The sequence below is a fragment of the Mus pahari genome, chromosome 22, assembly GCF_900095145.1.
Source record: "Mus pahari chromosome 22, PAHARI_EIJ_v1.1, whole genome shotgun sequence".
In the NCBI taxonomy this organism is placed as follows: Eukaryota; Metazoa; Chordata; class Mammalia; order Rodentia; family Muridae; genus Mus; species Mus pahari.
In genome coordinates, this window is record NC_034611.1 from 29,622,083 (window position 1) to 29,643,235 (window position 21,153).

Sequence of the window (21,153 nt, forward strand, 5' to 3'; positions counted from 1 at the left end):
CAGAGAGAGAGAGACAGAGAGAGAGAGACAGAGAGAGAGAGAGACAGAGAGAGAGAGACAGAGAGAGAGAGAGAGACAGAGAGACACAGAGAGAGACAGAGAGACACAGAGTGAGAGATAGAGGCAGACATTGACTAAGGCTGGGCCTAGAAGTCTTTTGAAACCTCCACACCCACCCCCAATGGCAGACTTCCTCCAACAAGGCCACACCTTCTAATCTTTCTCAAACTGGGGACCAAGCATTCAAACTACCACAGAGCTCATTATTTTGGCTACACTGGCTGTCCAGTAAGCACCAATATTCTGCCTGTCTCTACTTCCTCTGTAATGTGACGACAGGTGCCTATCTCACTTCTGGCTCTTAGTGTAGATCCTACGGTTTGAATTCCAGTTTCCATGCTTACAGAGCAAGCACCTTACTGACCGAGGTATCCTCCAGCCATATGTGGTCAGCCAGAACCAAACTCAGGTCCTCCGGAAGAGCACTACATGATGTCAACCACACAGCCATCTCTCCAGCCAGACTTTTGTTTACATGCCTTTGCATGGCTGTATGCTTTCTTACTCTTGGGTAAATACTTAGGGGTGAAATGGCTTGAATAGAAGAAAGTCATAGGGGCTGGAGAGATGGCTTTTTAATTAAGAGAAGGCAGATCTTTCAGAGGATCCCGGTTCAGTTCCTCACACCAGAGGACAGCTCACAACTGTAATTCTAGTTCCAGGGGATCTAATGGCCCTTTCTGTCTTCACTGGCACCAGGCTTGCACATGGTACAGACATACATCAGAGGCAAACAGACACATAAAATAAAAAAATACATTTTTTTGAAAAGGAGAAGAGATGAGTATGTTTAACTTAAGACAATGTCAGAATGTTTTAAAGTGGTTGGCCATTTTGCATCCCCACCATGGTTTTGAGCACTGTCTATTTGTATAAAGTATAAGGAAGAGTTTGTGATAACCAGCTTAATTTAGGCTGTGTAGTCTCTGAGTCAGTGGATACCATTCTTACAATTAACCTTGAGGTTTAAATGACCATATTAGAAAAGTGATCGAAGACACGGAATTCTCCAGAACCCCTCCAATCAAGTGGTCCAGGCTTTTACTTTGTACACTGTGGAGAACAAATGCCATGGTAATTTAAACCATCAGTTGTCTAACTTGATCTGTTCACCTTCTTTCTGATCAAGATCAGAGACACTGTAAGCTTCTACCATGCTTGTAGATCAACCTAGAGCTTGTCTGAACAGGTTCTGGGCACTACTGCTAGGACTAGACATTAAGCTCTGGGCAGAAAGCCAGGAAACTGCTGAATTAATTTCCTTTAGGAGACACTGTAGTTGAATCTGTTGTGTATTATTATTTTTTAAAACCCCAGTATGATCATTTAGAGGACCTCTTACTTGCACTGTAGTGACAATATGCATTATTTAGATGCAACATATTGGATTTGAGATGAGTTCTTTGGTTACTAAGTTGATGCAAGCTTTTTTGTGGTTTATTTTCAGGTTTTTTCCCCCCTCTTTGTGGATAGTTTTACACATTGTAGCTACACTTGTCCACTTCAAACTCACCCCTTTCCTCTCTCTCCCACTCCTTGACTCACAGTCCCCTTCCTTTCCTAGTTTAGATAGAATTTGAGTCCACTATAGAACCTATGGGAACAAATTAATACTTTAATGTTTTGAGTCCACTATAGAACCTATGGGAACAAATTAATACTTTAATGTTCAGTAAAATGTCCCCTCCCCCTTCTAGAGTAATGATCTTAAACAGTCAGTGTGCTGAGTTCATTTGAGCACTGGGTAGGAATGGTTGTTTCTGTTAATCAGTGAAAAAGTGACCGAAGACATGGAATTCTCCAGAACCCCCCCCCCTCCATTCATGTGGTCCAGGCCTTTACTTTGTACACAGTGGAGGACAAATGTCATTGTAATTTTAACCATCAGTTGCTTCTCTCTCTCTCTCTCTCTCTCTCTCTCTCTCTCTCTCTCTCTCTCTCTCTCTCTCTCTCTCTCTCTCAAATGCTCTGTTTAGAACTATTTTGGTGGAAAACTCTCTGCTCAAGGGAAGATGCCTTGGATTGAATATAATAATGAAAAAGTGTCTGGCACAGAATTCATAATCGACTTTCTGGAAGAGAAACTTGGAGTGAACTTAAATAAAAACCTTGGCCCCCATGAAAGAGCCATCTCAAGAGCCGTGACCAAGATGGTGGAAGAGCACTTCTACTGGTGAGTCCCTGCTGAGTCTCCCCAACTCCCACCCCAAAGGCACTGCCCAGCCAGCCCAAGGTCTCCGTCAGATTTCTGACACTGTCTTAAAAGTTTTGTGTTAAGTTTATCACCTTTCTCAAAAGTTTTATCAAAAAACGAACACAACAAACAAACAAACAAACAAAACAAACCCCTTTGATTTAGGGTCCACGCTCTGCCTGTTGTCCCCAAGTATCTAGATAAAGATTCCACAGTATCACTGTAGAGTCTGTCATAGCCACGATCACTCAACTATACCAATAAACCTGCAGTTTGTAAGCCGACTTCATTTCAGTAAAACTATGATGCACACTGAAACTTGGCTTTCATTTATAATAACAAAATCTTCCTTTGATCTTTTCCTAACCACATATACAGGAAAAGCTTTTACAGCGTACGTGTTGCAGTTTCCTGTATTTCAGTGAAGGGCCCTAAAAAATGTCAATTTGTGGGGCTCATTGGTACAAACTGCTGAATAAAAGCCCATCAGATGCTGGGCAGTCCTGGCACATGCCTTTAATCCCACCCTCATGAGGCAGAGAGAGTCCGATATCTGAGTTTGAGGCAAGTCTGGTATACAGATCGAGTTCCAGGACAGCTAGGGCTACACAGAGAAACCCCTGCTTCATTCCTGGTTCACAGCCCTCAAGTTCGAAGCAGCACACAGTTGGGTTGACCAGTTGTTCTGTTTTGCTTTGGTGGTTACAAGCTGCTGCAGTGCTATTTGACATGCTCACACTCGCTTAGTCTTGCTTTGCAAACCTATATGTTCTGTGGGCTTTCCCCTCTTTGACTATTGTCTGGTGCATCTGTTTCCTTCTCTAGACTCCTAGAGTTGGCTGGAAGTTTCTTCCGAATCGTTGCTGACTTGACTTTGTCTCAATACTTAACTAGAAATTCTTAGTCCCCCTTTATTGGTGTTGCTGTTTCTTGGTCAGATGATGATCTAGCTTTTACTGACCACTTCCTCCCACGGAGGCCATCTCCTTGGGGGACTTACTGTGGGATTCTTCCTCTCTGGCTCTCTGGCTCTCTGCCTCCTCCTCCTCCCCTCTCTCTAGGTAGAAAACTGGATGCTTCTTTATCTCAGAGGGCACATGACCCTCTATTTTTCTTTTCCCATGTTTGATTTTTGTACCCTGTCTGTCCTGTGGTTGACCAGAACTCCACATCCTCTCCCCACCTCACTATAGAGACAAGGGAGGGCTGACTGAGGAAGTGCTTTGTCGGAGAGTGTAGGGAGAGCAGTGTGGGAAAGAGTGGACTTAGTGTTGGCAGGGGCCTGGTCCTTTCCATGAAAGGCTGATGGAGATGCCAGGCCTCTGCTTTGTCACAGTAGACACTAGGATGTGTGACTGTCTGACTCACTTGGCTTCTGGGAAAGGCTGTGGGAAGGATCCCATCTCATTCAGTAGCCAGGTTTCAGACCCAGCTCTGCAGTGGCAGAGGGAAATGAAGAGTGTGCTCTGGGGCCCTGACCCGCAAGTCACCTATGATCGTGTTTACTACACCTCCTTTAAGAGATGGGGTGCCTGACTCAAGGATGTGGAAAGCTAAATGTCGGTTTTCTAGAAAGCTGCGGAACTTATGTTTTCACTCATATTTTGGCTGTAACTCTTACATTTTTGTAGTAGCTCAGAAATACATACATGCATATATACATGCATACATACATACATATATACATACATGTATATGTATATGTTTGGATTTAGTGAAGTGCCCAATTCTCATACGTCAGGCCTTTCAGTCAGGGACCTGCATCATTTTATATAACTTTACTCCCCTGGTAGACATTCACAGACAATGCTTTTCTGCTCTTGTCTTCACTAACCGTCAGCTAATAGGGAGGTAGGGTAGACTGTGGATGTGAGAGAGAGGGAGCAGGGGAAGATCATAAACTTCCCAGAGCTTACTGTACTTGGGGGCCATATCGCCTTGTTAAAGGTTAGCATTGTGTCTCTAACTCACTTTCTATTAGAAAAAAAATGGGGGGGGGGAGAGGCATTTTGAGATATAATACATTTCTATCTCTAGTACCAAAAGAAGAACAATCCCTTGGCCTGTTTCTTTTCTCCCCTCTGGCCTATAAAGTTCCCATACTCACCAGGGAGCTTTATATCCCCACTCTCACAAGGAACTGTCCAAGGCCGTGGCATTCTCCTTTCCTTCTGCTCTTCCAGTCCCAGCGAGCAGAATGGAAGCTGGCCCCAGCACGGGAACTGACCTCAGTGTATGGTAGTCAGTCATCTCTGAGATTCTCTCACACGCTAACCAGCACCAAGCTCTTAGGTTGAGACAGCAGTATTTACAGAGGAAGGAAGGTCTGTCAACCCTCAGTGTTTAACCGACTTATCTGACGCTCTGAGGGTTTTCAGGTACATTTTATTTTGGCTTGAAACTTTATAACTGCTTGCGTACAATTTTCTACAAGGCAGAAGTGACAGAAAATGTCACATGTAACATGGCATAATTTCAAAGCTTTGTTTTATGTCCACTCAGATAAGCACACTCAGCTACAAAGTGGCTTTTCTTGCATTTGAAATCTATATAATTATATCCCACTTGCATTATAAAAGCTATTATTGAAGATGAATAAGCCTGATTTTTTTTTTTCTTATCTTCTTTGTCTTGTACCGAGTGCTTAAGTTAGATCTAATGCTTGGAAACTGGATTTCTCAGACAGAGAATCAAATTACCAAAACGAAATTGATTTTCTAACGACATTGTTTCTTCAGTGATGCATACTGCCCTCCTGTGGCCATCAGTGAACACCCCAAGAGTCTTCTAACACTATAGAATAAGTGCAACGCCCAACATTTTCCACACAAATCTGCTTCTAGGTTGCACATAATTTATATATTTTAAACCTCATTTTGTGTGTGTGTGTGTGTGTGTGTGTGTGTGTGTGTGTGTGTGTGAGATAGCATTTGAACTCAGGGCCCTTGTGCATGCTAGGCGAGCACACCAGCATGGAAACCCATCTCCAACCTGAGCTTGGCTTTTGATGTAATTTTAGTATCGGAGGGAGAAGGGGGAACTTTTCCTTAGATGGCTTACAAGAAGTGTAAGAGCCTGACCGTGATGGCTGATTACAATGCTACAGACCCATTCCACCGTTTCCCCTTCTGTATCCAGTCTTACCTGGAGGGGGAGCTCCTGTTGGAAGGTTTGTGAAATTTGATGATCATTGAAGAAGTATATCATAAGTTCATACCCCTTTAAAGTAGAACACCAATAAGTCAGCAAGGGTATAGCCTCATGTAGAGAGAGGTGGTTTTTGAGAGAGGGTCTCACTGTGTAATCTTGGCTACCAGGGAACTTACAGAGACCCACCCAGCTCTGCCTTCGGAACTCGGGAAGTAAAAGGCGAGCCACCATGCTGTCAGTGACAGGCATTCTTACTTGGAAGGCCATACTCTGAGACTCAACAGTTGTAACTTTCTGGATATTATTGTTTGCTTGTGCCTTGGGCCTGTCTTCATGGTAGGTTATGGTGAAAAAACATTTTCATCGGGCTGGTGAGATGGCTCAGTGGGTAAGAGCACCCGACTGCTCTTCCGAAGGTCGGGAGTTCAAATCCCAGCAACCACATGGTGGCTCACAACCATCACAACAAGATCTGACTCCCTCTTCTGGAGTGTCTGAAGACAGCTACAGTGTACTTACATATAATAAATAAATAAATCTTAAAAAAAAAAAACAAAACATTTTCATCAAAGCATCAGCCATAAGGGACTGAAGATCTATAGCTCAGAGATTGAGTGCCTGCCCAAAGCAGGCACAAGGTATTGGGTTTGATTCAGCTCTAAAACCAAACCAAACCCAGCTGTCTCTTCTACTCGAGACAGGGTCTTGTTCTGCAGTCCTGTGAGTTATGTAAACCACCACCCTTCTGCTTATTTCCTGGGTTCTGGGATTACAGGCATGGACCATGATGCTTGGCCATTTGCCTATTTGCTAGGTTTCCTTTAGAAGTGTTAGCACGGGCTTTAAATCTTTAAATCTTTGGTCCAATTTATGTAGGAGAGATTAGACACATTAGTCGTGATAAGAAAACGAACATCTGAACTTTCTGAAATAGATTGTCACATGACAACTCACTTTAATTGCTTATCCTAGTTGGCCCTTCTTGCTGACTTCACTTAATAATTCATGACTTCTTGTGCACTGGGCTTCTTCCCAGTGAAGATAAAGGGGCCAAGAACTGCTAAAGAGACAAGTGGCAGACACTTCATTCTCCATGGGTTCTTCTCTCTATTTTTCTAAGTACATACTATCCCTTAGAAATGTCACACAGCCAGCATCGACTCAGTATAAAGTTGTTTTTCATTCAAACCACAGTCCACTCTTAGGACATGAAGTGAATGCCAACTGGTATGCAGATACGATGCAGGCTCTCAGGCTGGAATGCCTTTATGAGAAAGCGCTCCTTAAGCCTTAATGACTGTCATTGTTGGGGAAGAGATTGAGGAGCTGAGGGAAGGCGGAGTTACCACCTACCGGAGAGATGAAGGCAGGGATGCCAGAGGACATGGTAGTGTGATAGAGCCATGCGACAACTGGAGTGGCAGGNGACGGAGCTAATGATCAGGGGTAATGATTAGGGTGTTCAGGTAGACAGCACTGTCTGTAAATATTTGCAATCAAGAAAGAGGTGTTTGGGGGAATGTCTTAGTCCACTCAGGCTCCTGTAACTGAATAGCAGTCTGGCAGTTTAGATGTTTATATCTCACCACACAGGGAGACTAGTAAGCCCAAGGCCAAGGTTTTAGCAGATTTGGAGTTTAATGAGGTCCCATTTTCTGGTCCACAGATAACCATCTTCTTACAGCAAGGTCACATAACAGAAACTCTGTAGGGTCATTTTTATAAGGGCAGTAATTTTACTCTTGAGGGCTCTGTCCTCATGACTTAAGTACACTGAAGGCCTTGCTTCCTAATACCGCCTGGTTTCAATACAAGGAATTTGGGAACATGAATATTCAGTCTGTACTTGGGGTTGGGGGAAAGCTCATGCCCTTTTGCACAGCTAATATACAGTTTATAGGAGGCCATACTGCGAATTGGAAACTGGGAAGGGCCAGAATATGGTCAGTGTCCTGGGGTTTCTGACATCACAATACGATGTTGCAGTCTACAAATATGTCGGGCTGCATTTATAGCCATCCTGAGAAACTCGTGGCCTGTGAGCATAGGCTTGGCACACTTGGGTGGGAGCCATGGAGAACATCTCCTGGGGATTCTGGCCTGGGTGAGGTGAAGCAAACAGAAATGAATCCAATGTTGGAAGTGTAGTTTGCATTTCCCGAAGCTCTTCCATTTGGGACTCATGGGTCTGAGGATCGAGGTCTGAGTTAGGTATAGATTTGGAAGTCGCTTTGAACTCCTGGGTATGAATGAGCTCACCTCATGACGTAGTAGGGAGGAAACTAGAAGAAAAATTGATAGAATTCTGTTAGAACATGGGAAAGGTGTGTGTGTGTGTGTGTGTGTCTGTGTGTGAACAGCCATTGTAAGCTAAAGGCAAGCTCCAAGAGATGCTGCAGCACTCATGAGAGCCCAGCTCACGGAAGAGGGCATGGAGGAAGTTTCTGACCCATGGCTTGGTGAGAGTTGTTTGGGTGGAGTTATGGGTGTAATCGCTCACTATTTCTGGAATCCTGAGTGAGAGGTGTATCCTTGGCTCTTATGACATGGAAACCTGCAAATTATCCTGTCCCCTGCCTGTCCTAGCTGAGGTCAGAGTATGTAATTGTCTTAGATAGGGTTTTACTGATGTGAACAGACACCATGACCAGGGCAAGTCTTATAAAAAAACAACATTTAGTTGGGGCTGGCTTACAGGGTCAGAGGTTCAGTCCATTATCATCAAGGTGGGAGCATGGCAGTATCCAGGCAGGCATGGTGCAGGCATAGCTGAGAGTTTTACATCTTCATCCAAAGGCTGCTAGTGGAAGACTGACTTCCAGGCAACTAGGGTGAGGATCTTAAGCCCACACCCACAGTGACACACCTACTCCAATCAGGTCACACCAATTCCAACAAGGCCACACCACTCCCTGGCCCAAGAATATACAAACGATCACAGTAATCTACACGTTTGTTGTCTTTCGACACTTTTGATACTTTTCTGGATTTGATCCCCAAAGAGCCCTCTGGTCCTTATTTGACACTGGTCTGTAATATTGGGGACAGTAGAAAAGCAAAGAAATCAGGTGCAGAGCAGGGGCTGGGGAGATATTCAGTCACTAAAGTGCTTGCAAGGCCTTGCAGGTATGAGGACCGGAGATTAATTTGCATATATCTTTAAAGTGCTGAGTGTTGGGGCTGCAGAGATGGTTTAGCCCTTACAAGGGCTTGCTGTTCTTCCGGAGGACCCAAGTTCTGTTCCTAGAATCCACAGAGGTGACCAACAACCACCTGTCACTTAAGGCATATGCACATGTGGAGTGTACTGCCCACCTTTCAAAAAAGCCAAGTGCAAGTGTGGTGGAGCACACTCGAAGTCCCAGTGTTGGAAAGTCTGGGGCAGGCATGGCTCAGGGGCTCACTGGCCAGCCAGCCCAGTCGTACTTGGCAAGTTCTAGGTCAGAAGAGGCCATGCCTGAAAAAAATTGTGGGCAGAACCTGAGGAACCTCTAGCTTCCACACTCACATGCGCACGTGCACTCATGTGTCCTTACAACACATGCACTGTAGGCATAGTGAACATGTACAAGGACACATACACAGACACAGAGACGCACACGCATACATACAGAAAGCAGGAAGAGGAAGAGAGAAAGGCCAGTTGGCAAGGCTACTTCTAGCTGCAGGGTTCGGAATGAGTGCAGTTCTTCTCCCGTGCCCCGTGTTCACGCTGCCCCTGCAGGTTGAGAACCTTACACCTTTGACTTTCTGCCATCACTGCTGAGCTGTGTGGGCCAGGCAGCCCCCTCTCCTACAACCTGCTACTGTGTATTTTCTGCACTTCCCCACACACATAGCATTTCCTGCTCTGGGAGGAAACAGATATCATCACGAGGCAGGGAGCTTATCCTCTCTGTACCCGCCATCCTTTATAGGACCTGTATTCCTTCCATCTTAGATAATGAGCTGTCTCCCCTCCTTTCCATAGCACCTTCTTCCTTCTAATTTGCCTTTGAACTATTATTTTTCCAACATTGTCCTCATTCTAGAACTTTCCTTAGACAATCCCATTTTCCCTCACAGCTTGAAAACTCACTAAATGTCCCTGACCGCCCACCAGTTCGATCTCTGTGTAAAGTCTAAACTTTCCTCTTGAGTTTTTCCTGCTTTCTGGACTTCTTTTGTCTTTGGAACCTTCAAGTGTATCTGCTTCACCTACCTTTCATTCCTCAAACCCATTCCACCCTGTGGGGTCCAGCGCTGATTGGTGAAATCCACTCAAATGCTCAGCCTGGGAGAAGTCAGCCACTTTCCCTGAGTATCTACCGGTTACTGGACCCTTCTACCTCAGAAGTGCTCCATGTACCCTGTGTCACCTCTCTGTCATGGTCTACAGCATATCCTTTCTTGTCTATCTCACTCACCCGGTTTTCCTGTCACCCTTCCTACCAGCATTGTCATAGGTCCTATTATGAAACTTTCCAGCACTTAACCCTTACTTTTGAAGTTAAAATGGTTCAGCCTGGCTTCAGGCCTCCTATGATTGGCTCCGTGGGGCCGTCCATCTCAGGTCTTACACGATTCCTCCCATGCATCCCGAAGCCCAGCTACACTCCTAGAGTTTTTGCAGGTCCTGGCAGCCAGCGTCTTCATGCAGGCTCCGTCCTGTTCATCCTACAGTTATGCCAGGATCTAACTGGGTGACACAACACTTCTTCTCAAGTGAACTTGCCAGCTGAGAATCACACGTGCCTTGTTCCATGCTTTAGGAACCTCCTCTGTGAGATTGTCACTTCTTTATGTTCAGTTTAGGATTAATTTTTTTTTTCTTCTAAGACTTTTGGCTTTCCCAATCATCAAAGGTTACGTAACTTCGTTTGTTGTGAATTGAAGTAATGTGCAATTAGAATCACAGTACTCGTTATTCTAATGGAATCTGAAAACTAGTAGATTTTTGCAGGTATAATAAAGAGGGCTCTCGAAGGGTAGGTAGCATTGATATTGACATAGAATTCAGTGCAATGGATGTGAGATAGTTTACATCAAAAGACCCATCACATGCACTGCCCATGCACTGCCCGTGCACAGTCAAATTTTGCTGTGAGGTAATTTTCCTATTCTCAGAAAAATTCATTTCTTCACTTTGCAATGGTTTGAGAGACTTACGAAAAAGACACACACACAGAGAGAGCGTTCTACCAGAGTTGTAGGGGTTCTTTTTAAAAGGTAACGGAGGAGTCAAAAATGACCGTAGTGTGGAGAGTGCGCTTAAATTAGGGCTTTCGAGTAAAAATTCAAGAATGATTAGAAACTTTATGTATGTTTTTAAATGGAGAGGATGTCAATAGAGCATAGCTACATAAGATGCTAAAACTTTCAGGGCTTTTCTTCCCTCCAGTGGAGTTAGAGATCGATGCCAGAGCCTGGCACATGCTGTCAAATCTTACACCACTGAGATGCACCCAGCTCTTGTTTTCTTCCTAATGTGTAAAATAACTTTTCTTTATAGCTACCATTTACTATCATTCTGTGTGTTTTTAATAATAATGGTTTTTTTTTTTTTTTTTTTTTTTTTTTTTTTTTTTTTTTTTTTTTTTTTTTTTTTACCTTTNTGAGTTTTAAGAAGTCATTACTACATATTAGCCCCACATCAGGGTTAGGGATATGATCACTACATTTTTTTTTTTTAATTATTATTATTATAAAGAAAAACTATTTCATGTGTCTATTCTCAGAGCTACATTCAGAGGGAAACCCTTTACTATATGTCTAATAACATGGTTAGCTATAAAAAACACTTTTGAGACTGTGCAGGTTTCTCAAACCAAATAAGGAAAAGTACAGGCACTGCAGCCAAGAGGATGCTTCCTGTCTGCCTGTGTTGTGTGGGAACGCTGGATGGGTGAGGTTGCCACTAGCGCCACCCAGTGGGAGAGTGACCACACAGTTCCTTGGGTGAATACTTAAAATCCTTGCAAAACAGCCTGAGGGAGAGAGATGATTTTTGGGAGAGCATATAATTTACATATCTACAGCATATCACGTATGACACATAGGCAGGTGTACCTGCCCCTTAACCTCTGTTCAAAAGGCAAAAGGGTGTCTTAAAAAAATAACCCAACCTTTTTTTTTTTTTTTTTTAAATCATGAGATGTAAAATATATGCAGCCCAGAAAACGGAGACACAGGACTTAGCGCAAAGCACTCATGTGCCTGCGGAGCCATCCTTAAGCTCCAGAGGGGCAGGCTGCTCTCTTCCCATTGGCTGCAGGCCCCATAGCACTTGCCAGCCTCCTGAAAGGCTATTACTTTTATGAGATAGGATGAGAAAGAACAGAGGAGTCTGTGGGCAGGCGACTGGGAAGACTTGATTGAACAGGAACACAGGACACCGTCGTTTCTCTGAAAGCCTGTAAATCTACACGTTGGCTGGAACTGTTGTGACAGTCTCTGCCACTCGGATTAAACACTGCGATTATTCGGTAGTACTACGCTCTGAGCAATGCGTTTGAAAGTGACTGCAGAGCTACAACACATCTCTGACGCACAGCAGTAACTTGTTTCCACACAATTCCAGGACGTTAGCTTATTGCCAGTGGGTGGACAATCTCAATGAGACCCGGAAGATGCTGTCACTTAGTGGCGGTGGTCCCTTCGGTAACCTGCTCAGGTGGGTCGTGTGCCACATAACAAAAGGAATTGTGAAGCGGGAGATGCACGGCCACGGCATTGGCCGCTTCTCAGAGGAAGAGATTCACATGCTGATGGAGAAGGACATGCGGTCTTTAGCGGGGCTTTTGGGTAACGTACCACACCTTCTATATTTTTCCGTGCTTACTGTTTGTTGCATGACTGGTAGAGTGCTGCTAGTTTATGAATTTAACTTGCTTAGGGTTTTTTGCTCCCCTATGTAGGTTGCATTTCCACCATTTAAACAAGGCCCCTAACCTCCCAGAGTAATCTCTGGTGTTAGTTTTTAGTGTAGCCATGGAGGACCCACTTGCAAGCATGTGGAAGACACGTCAGCGCTGGGGACTTGGCTGCAGGGGATTCTGGCTGTGCAGTGGGGATAGGTGATTTTGAGCAAGGGACCTCTTCTATTTATCCACAGGTCAGGCTGCTTGTAAGCACATACTCTTGTAGAGTTAAACAGACTTGGTGATTAAACAGAACAGCTTCTGACCTGTTTTGCATGTGCGCATGTGCATGCGTGTGCATGCATTGACCCTTGTCATCTTATGCTGTTCATTCTGGCGTGTATCCTCAGTTTTCTTCTTCCTAACGTGTCCTGTCCAAGATTATGCACGTATTGGACATCGTGGGCTAAATTGCGTCTAGGGAGCTCCTTAGGGAGGCAAAGAGCCTTAAATGCTCATGAGCTAGTGAGGGGGACTTATTCTGTTCAGCTGGCTGCGGACAACCTGGGCTGCTGTAGTTTGATACTGGGCGAGCTTGATTCTTGGCTATGGTGATTCACAGAGAGGCTGTTCAAAGCAGCAACCTAGAGGTGAACCCACATCCTCTAAGATGGGACTCTTTAATGGTCTCAGTGGGACTTCTGGTTTTCTTTTCAGAACTTGGTTTTGTTCACCCGTCCTCCCTTCGTGGTACTGATGTCCAGATCTGTCACCATTCCCACTGTAGATCATGCTAGATTCCTTGCCTCCACGAGGAACTGGGATGGGAGATTTGGTTGAAACCGACCTGGTGTTCTGGAAGTGGAGGCTCTGTGGACATCACCCTTCTTGTAGAGTGTTCTACATTGAGCACTTGATTGCTCCACATTCCAAATATTTGCTAGACCTGGAGTCCTCCCTTGAACACCATCTGGTGCCTTGCTCTGGGAATCGTCATCTTGATCTCAGTCGAGCAACCCTTAGTGGGATCCTTCCTCCTCGACAGTGACTGTGTCTGTTGCTGTCTTAATCCTCCTCGCCAGTTTATGCTGGTGGAAGCCTCCACAAATAAGGAGTTGAATTCCAGAGTCATTATGATGGCCAAGACTATGCCGGTAGAAGCCTTTTGAACGATTGAACAGCGCTGATTTCTTAACCAGAGCATTGGTGACTGTCACTCTGCTAGAAGTGTTTCTTGTTCAGAGAAGTTTAGAGAGTGGGGTGATGGCCATAATGACCACTGGCACTTTCTCTGAGTACTCAATGACCAAGCCTTGTTCCTAATGCATCACTGTGCATTGATCACTGATGGGTTGGCTGGAAGCCTTGTAAGCATGGGCATTTGCCCTCGCTCAGGGCTCATTAGCTATGGTTTCAGACATCGGTGGTTGACTGTGGTCTGAATGGCAAGTTCCACTTAATATTTGTAAGGTTTAAATTGGGTGCGGTTATGAGTACCATGATGGGCTCTCCAGGACCTGCTCTGTCTAGCCCAGGACATAGGTGACTCTTCTCTGTGTGCTACTGTCACAGCTACAGCTTACAGCCACCTAGTAGCAACAGATCCACTGTTGTGAGGAGTTACAATGCTTGCGTTGAAGTACCCTTTATTTCAATCATAGATTTTGCATTTAACATAACTTCATTAGGAATTTTATTTCCTAGGAAAACTGTGTTTGAAACAGAAACCTTTTTTCTGACTTTTAAATATGTCAGTTATAGAAGTTTAGAAAGGTTCAGAAAAGCATAGAGAAGGAAAGCAAGTCAAAATAATTTTACAACTTATTGCTAACTGAAGTGCTATCTGATGCTAACTATTTGATGCCTAGCCTTTTAATACTTTTATACATAATTTTGAATCATGTATAGGTATACATACATTATTTTTCTTTTATTTTCTTTTGTCTAACATTAAGTATTCTGTACCATGTGACTGTATGCCTGTATCATAGTTGATGCTAGAAAAACTTATCAGACAAATTCCACTTTGCCTCTTTGTCTTATAGTTTTGTTCTCATAATTCTGAGTCTACAGAAACATTAAACAAACAAACAGAAAATAAGAGAGAATGGGAATATGATTTGTATAGCTGTGTCTAGTATTAACAAGGAGATTCCCCAGCTGGGACCATTCGGCCGGCAATTAAAGTAAGTAGAGACCATGGGATCCCGGACAAAGTCAAACAACACTACCCATCCAATAATGGAGGAAATTGAGTCACACCACTAGGTAGGAGTGAGATAGGGATCAAATCCAGAACATTAGGCTTAAGACATTGTTTTCTAACTGCCGACTGCTTGCATGGCTTGGCTTCCAGAACCCGGATCAGGATGGTGAGGGGGTAAGGAAAGGTCAGACACACATACAGGAAAGCTGGGACTGGGTGGTCTGGGCTGTCAGTGTGCTTCTCATACAGGGTTGAATAAGGAGGCAGGCTTATGGCATACAGCCGAGTCAAGGACACAGGGTTAGGTAATCACTGTGGCACAGAGTGATTTTTTCCCACAGAGACTTCTGTGGGAAAGCTCCAGACTTAAAGATGGAGGGGAGGACGAAGCTACGGGAGACATTTTCTGCTTGTCCTACCAACATCCGTACAGCATCGAGGAGGGAAGGGATTGCCGTTCCCACGGAGCTGAGACTCCGGGGCCTTTGACATGGCTCCCCACTTCCCAACTATGACCCCAAATTTCCTTATGGATTGTACTTGAAGTGACTTTATTATTTCAGTGTGGCATCTTTAGAATATCTCCTGAAGAGCTTAGACTATCAAATTAAGGAGTGGTCTCTAAAGTGATGTTTAAAGAATGTTTTATCTGCTTGCTCCTGGAAGTGGATTACCAAACAATTTTTGGTTGTCTGAGGATGTAGCTCTGTGGTAGAGCGCTTGTCCAGTGTAGGACGGTGGGTTCTACCCTCAAGGACTGAAAACAAAACAAAATAAGACAGATATAGATACGTTTGTAAACTGAGGTTGTGCCGTCCATTCTTCCAATGCGTGCCTTTAAGAGCCTGCTCAGGTGACAGCCAAACGATAAATCAGTCTTATAACCGGGAGTGAGGAGAGCTGATTTCCAGAAAGCATCATTCGCTTAATAAAAAATTCATCGTGCATTTTCTAGTGTGAAGTAGTTCTTTTGAGTCCGAAAATAGCTCAGGGTTTCTTTGGTCTTCAGTCCTTATTGACATCAGGTTGGCACATTTGTAAGAGCCACACCTATTTGGTTATTTTAATAAGCATTTGTGATCTTGATTATTTAATGAAGGGGATACAGAGTAGCGTGTCCTGTCAGAGGCGGCTTCCCAGCCCCTTCCCAAGCGTGTGCAGTTACAACGCGGTGCGGTTTTACACAATGGTTACATGCTATTGTTGGAGAACAAGAATCATTACTTCTGTTTTTCAAGTAAAAAAAGACACTTGGCTGGTCACTTAGCTCACAGTTAAGTTATATAGAGACGATTAAAATATTCTCAAAGAACAACATAGGAAAGCATTTGTGATAAGTAATAGAAAATCTGTACCCTTGTGGTTCTCGGACCTTCCCAGTCGCAAAACAAGACTGCGTTTTGATGTGTTTTTTTGAAAAGCAGATTTTATAATGTGGACCAAAGCTAAGTGTTATTTTGCAGCGTGGAGGTGGTCACCTTGTGTGTGTGTGTGTGTGTGTGTGTGTGTGTGTGTGTCGGGGGCTAATGGGTGGGTTGAAATGAGCCTCGGTCTTTTCTCTAGAATTTCTTCTGGCTTCTGAGGCTTACGGTGGAGCTAGAGGCTGCTGGCTGTGGTAACTGGACTTGGTGACCCTCCATCTGACTACAGTGTGTGTCTGTGATTATAATGAAGCAGTGGAGACAAGTCCCTCAGAGCACTTCTTTGTTTTCAACTGGATGTCTATAGGTCCTGTGTGCTGCTGCTGCTGCTGTTATCTTGTGACTGTGGATGAGTCATCGATAAATGGAGTTTGTTTGTAAGGTGGAATCATATGTGGGGAAAAGAATGAAATCCAGTTTCAGTTATGGGACCAGTGCTGCATAGATCATAGTTAATAGTGACGGCACACAGTCAGCAGACAGAAAACTATAACCTCAGGATTTGTGGATCTAAGAATTAATTCTGAGCAAAAAATGTTAAATTTATGAATCTTCCATTTTTTTTCTAGTTAGGGTCTCATGTGGCCTAGTCTGTTTTCCAACTCACCATGTAGCAAAGTCTGGCCTTGAACTCCTGGTTCTCCCGTCTCTGAGTTCTGAATGCTGGGATCACTAGCATGTGCCCTCATGAGCAGCTTAAATTATGGATACATTTAAAGGCTGGGGACAGAAAGAGTAACAGGCTCTAATGTCCCTTTCAGACCCGTCTCCATGGCTAGGGACATAGTAGGAGAATGTATTTGTAAAGATGAGAATTCGGAGCAGTTCCTTTGGTCAAAAAGACATGCATTGAGTAGCATGCTGAGATCTTTGTCGAAGGGCTTGAGAGTCAGTGACAGGCACAGCTACGAGTTACCAGGGCTGCTATAAGAAGGAAATATTTTTGGTAAACATTTATAAAATCACACATCTGTGAGGGGTGCCTTCATGAACAACAGGATGCAAAGAGGGCAGTTTTCAGGGGTAATTGTGGATGCATCGTAGTCAATCCACAAGGCTTCTTTGGCGGATGACATTTAAAGTGAATGCTGAAACATAGGCCAGAGTTAGGCAAGTGTGTGTGTGTGTGTGTGTGTGTGTGTGTGTGTGTGAGAGAGAGAGAGAGAGAGAGAGAGAGAGAGAGAGAGAGAGAGAGAGAGAGAGGAGGGCAGGGTATGAGAATGAACTGAATAGCTTGAGATAAGAAAGGAACAATATGTGGAAAGATCTAGAAATCAGATGCAGCTGGGAGCTTTCACAGCCTGAAAGGGTGGCCAGCCAGTGTGGTTAGACATTTGACAAGAGCAGAGCAGTGTTAGTAGGCAGAGGCAGTCAGGGGTTGAGAATGTTCAGACTTTATATGTCATGTAAATCATTTCTGTGTTTCTCGTCTGAGACCATGAGAGGTTGGAGACTGCTCTGTTCTTCAGCCTGATGAGCTGGGTTTGATTCCCAAGATCCACACGGTAGAAAGAGAAAACCAAGTCTTAAAGATGCTCTACACATGTGTGGTGACATGTATGGTACCCATACTACCCATACACACTGAAACAGACACACACACACACACACACAGTAGAAAGAGAAAACCAACTCTTAAAGATTCTTTGGCCTCTCCACACATGTGTGGTGATATATGTACCCATATTACCCATACACATTGAAACAGACACACACACACACACACACACACACACACACACACACACAGAGAGAGAGAGAGAGAGAGAGAGAGAGAGAGAGAGAGAGAGAGAGCAAATATGGTAAAAACAAAATAGAAATGTTGCATACCCTGTTTTCTGTTTAGTATGGAGATGGAGAGTGTGCATGTGTATGTATATTCACATGTGTGCATGTGTATGGGCATGTATGTGCGTGTGAGTGTGTGTACATGTGTGTGTGCATGTGAGTGTGTGTACATGTGTGTGTATGTGCATGTGAGTGTGTGTGCATGTGAGTGCATGTACATGTGTGTGTGTGCATGTGAGTGTGTGTACATGTGTGTGTGCATGTGAGTGTGTGTACATGTGTGTGTATGTGAAGGTTTTTACTGTCCAGGAAGGATCAGATAGTGTTGGGCCTACCACCAAGGTGTTATAGTTGGGCAGACAGGGATGGATTAGGCTTGAGTAGTGACAGAAGTGGGAGAGACAGCCATTTGTGGAAGGGAGCATTGGAGGAGGGGACTTGTGGACTTTTAGGTGTGGATATACTGCGTTTGAGACAGACACTTGAGTGGAGATGAAGTATGTGGCAAAGGGAGCTTATTGTTCGTGGATAAAAGGCAAATGAGTTTCTCAAGTTGTACTAAAGCACTTGTGCCATTATTTGGAACAGAATCAATGTAATTCTGGATTTCACGTTACAGACAGACAGGTGGGTAGATGCCGTGGCAAGTGCTGTTTGGTCCCACGCCTGCATAAGTCATCTCTTCTCCAGTGTTGAGCTGAGGAGTGTATGATGAGGTGGGAATGCGTAGGTTTAGTGTAAGTGTAAGCTTTAGGAGGTAAAGGGTGCTTTTCAGTGGCTGCAGGGACAAAGCCACTCAGCTGGCTTCCAGATAGGTAAAGAACCTGAACTCCGAAAGAGGTGAGAAGGTGGCTAGAAAAGCTCTTTTATCTCTTGGAATGATGAACAGGCTAACGTTGCAGTTCGTGATTTTGCATACTGATTTTGTATTAGTTGTGTAAGTTGTTAATTTGGTGCTGTGCTAAGTCTGTGGGAAACAGAACAGCGAGCGAGCGAGCGAGCGAGGTCCTTACTCTCCAGATGTGCAGACTCCATCTGCAAGGCCCAAACAGTGCCAGAATATGTGAAGATTTCCAGTCTGATCTCAGAATCCTCTTGTCATCATTTAGAAATAGGAAGATGTTGAAAGATGGAGACAGGAAACTGTTCCTCCTTACAAAGGGGGAGGGGTGAGGATTTCAGATAATGAAACAAAATACTCAGGTGAGTTCTTACGGAGATGGCTGGCTTTACAACGCTGCCTCTGGTTAGGTCTGAGCAAGCTACAGCAAAAGGAACATTATCTGCATAGCTTGGCCACCGGGAAGACGGTTTCTGGATTTCTTCGTACGGCTGGATGTCATGGCATTCTGGTGGGCAAGAGAACTCCCTCCTCCGGAGAAAACAATAGAAGACTTCTGTGTTAGATGGGGGCAGATTCACGGCAGGTTGAGCAACTGTATCTTCCTGTTGTTAGTTATAGAATGACACCACCCAGCTCTTGGGGACAGTGCTGATCATGTTCAGTACTTCTCTCAACGACCTGCTCACACCTTTGGAGGAGTTGATTTTCCAGTGACACTGGACGGAGAAGTCAAGGACCAAAGCTTTCAGGCCATAACAAAAAAACGAAACCTGGTAGAGAAAAATGTTCGATTTTGTATGCAGGTCCAGAAATTACATCGCACTTATTCAGAGCTGGGAGGCCCATGTAGAAGAAGAGTACTGAACCACTTTAGTGGATTTCAATCTCAGTGTGTCCCCAGTGTCCAACACTGACAGCTTGGTCTGGGTGGACTGAGAGATGAGATGGCCCGGTAAGCAAAGCTCCCGTGGAGATCAGAGGCCCGCTGTTAGGGTCGGCTCTCACCTTCCACCTGGGTGAGGAATGTCACTCTTGGTTCTGCCGACCTCAGGCCCCTGCAGACCGGGCTGGCCCACCACCAGCCTTTCAGCTGATGCTCTAGGGGCGCTACGAAGGCTGTCATGTTAATCTGATAAGCATTTTCACTCACTGAACCATCTCCCTGGCCCTGGAATCTTTTCTTTTAGCTTTTTTGTTTTTTTTGTTTTTTTCCTCAAAGGATTTTTGATTTGGACAATTGAACATTTTTATCTTTTTAATAAATGTGTTGATCAACATATACTAATTATGCAAACTTAAAAGATAGGATGTGATTTTTTTTTTTTTAAATGGGGTCTTACTGAATTGCCTGAGATGTTTTGAACTCATGTTCCTCGATTTTTTTGTTTTCTCAGGAGCTAAGACATAGCATGTACCACTATCCCACTTAATATAACATTTTGATCCACGATTATATTTTTTGGCACAGTTTATTATACTTGTTTTTGCTATTCAATTTTTAAAACTATTATTTTTTATTTTATGTGTATGTGTGTATATCCTTGCATGATCACATATGCACGTGCCTGCAGAGGTCAGAAGAGGATGTCGGGCTCCCTGGAATTGCATGAAGTGGGTGCTGGGAACTAAACCCTGGTTCTTTGTAAGAGCAGCAAGTACTTGAAACTGCTGAACTCTGTCTTCATCCCTCTATTCTGCATGTCACACAAACAGCACCTCATGGAAAGGAATGTCTGGGTCACCTTCACCTTAGGCCTTTCGGCCTTGCCTGGGCACTGCTTGGAACACATTGTTCCCAGTGAACATGATAGAGCTCTGAAAGCCTCATAGCTGGGCAGTGAGAAAAGGATGAAAGCAATAGTTTGTGTCTGTACATATTTTAGCATGCCCACTGCATACTGGGAACTCAGGCCAGTTGGGAAGCAAAAATAAATATCCATGCCTGTCAATCAAGCCCAAAGTGGGAGAGCTACAGAGAAAAGAAGCACCCGGGAGGCAGAGGCAGGCAGATTTCTGAGTTCGAGGCCAGCCTGGTCTACAGAGTGAGTTCCAGGATAGTCAGGGCTATACAGAGAAACCCTGTCTCGAAAAACAAAACAAAAAAAGAAAGTAATAGATATTAAATGAATGCTTTGGAAACTCAAAGCAGTGCTTCATGAAACAGGCTTTGAGTGTTCACCATGGGGGACACTTTTAGAAAAGTGGTCTGTGGCCCGACTGCTTTTTTAGGTCACCTGGGAGATGTGTGTAGTCTGGTGGAGAGTCAGCTACACAGTCCCATGCCAGCCAGATAAGCCAGCATTTCCAGCGGTATTTGTGAGTATATATGTATATATGTATATATATATATATATATATATATATATATATATATATATATATTAAAGCTGAAAGCCTTGCTTTTTTTTTTAAAAGATTTATTTATTATATGTAAGTACTGTAGCTGTCTTCAGACACTCCAGAAGAGGGAGTCAGATCTTGTTAAGGATGGTTGTGAGCCATCATGTGGTTGCTGGAATTTGAACTCTGCACCTTTAGAAGAGCAGTTGGGTGCTCTTACCCGCTGAGCCATCTCACCAGCCCCTGTTGCTTTTTATCATGCATGTAAAGTCTGCATCCTCATTTGATCAATCTGTGGAATTTGTTTATTT

General features: G+C 44.1%; 1 protein-coding gene across 1 annotated transcript in view; it reads left to right on the top strand.

The window, feature by feature from the left end:
• The window catches only part of Faxc (failed axon connections homolog, metaxin like GST domain containing), a 66,774-nt gene that overhangs the window by 15,716 nt on the left and 29,905 nt on the right, over positions 1-21,153 (top strand). Inside the window, exons 3-4 of the mRNA XM_021222235.2 lie at positions 2,037-2,233; positions 11,964-12,187. Coding sequence (XP_021077894.1) covers positions 2,037-2,233; positions 11,964-12,187 — 421 coding nt within the window. The remainder of the gene's footprint in view (positions 1-2,036; positions 2,234-11,963; positions 12,188-21,153) is intronic.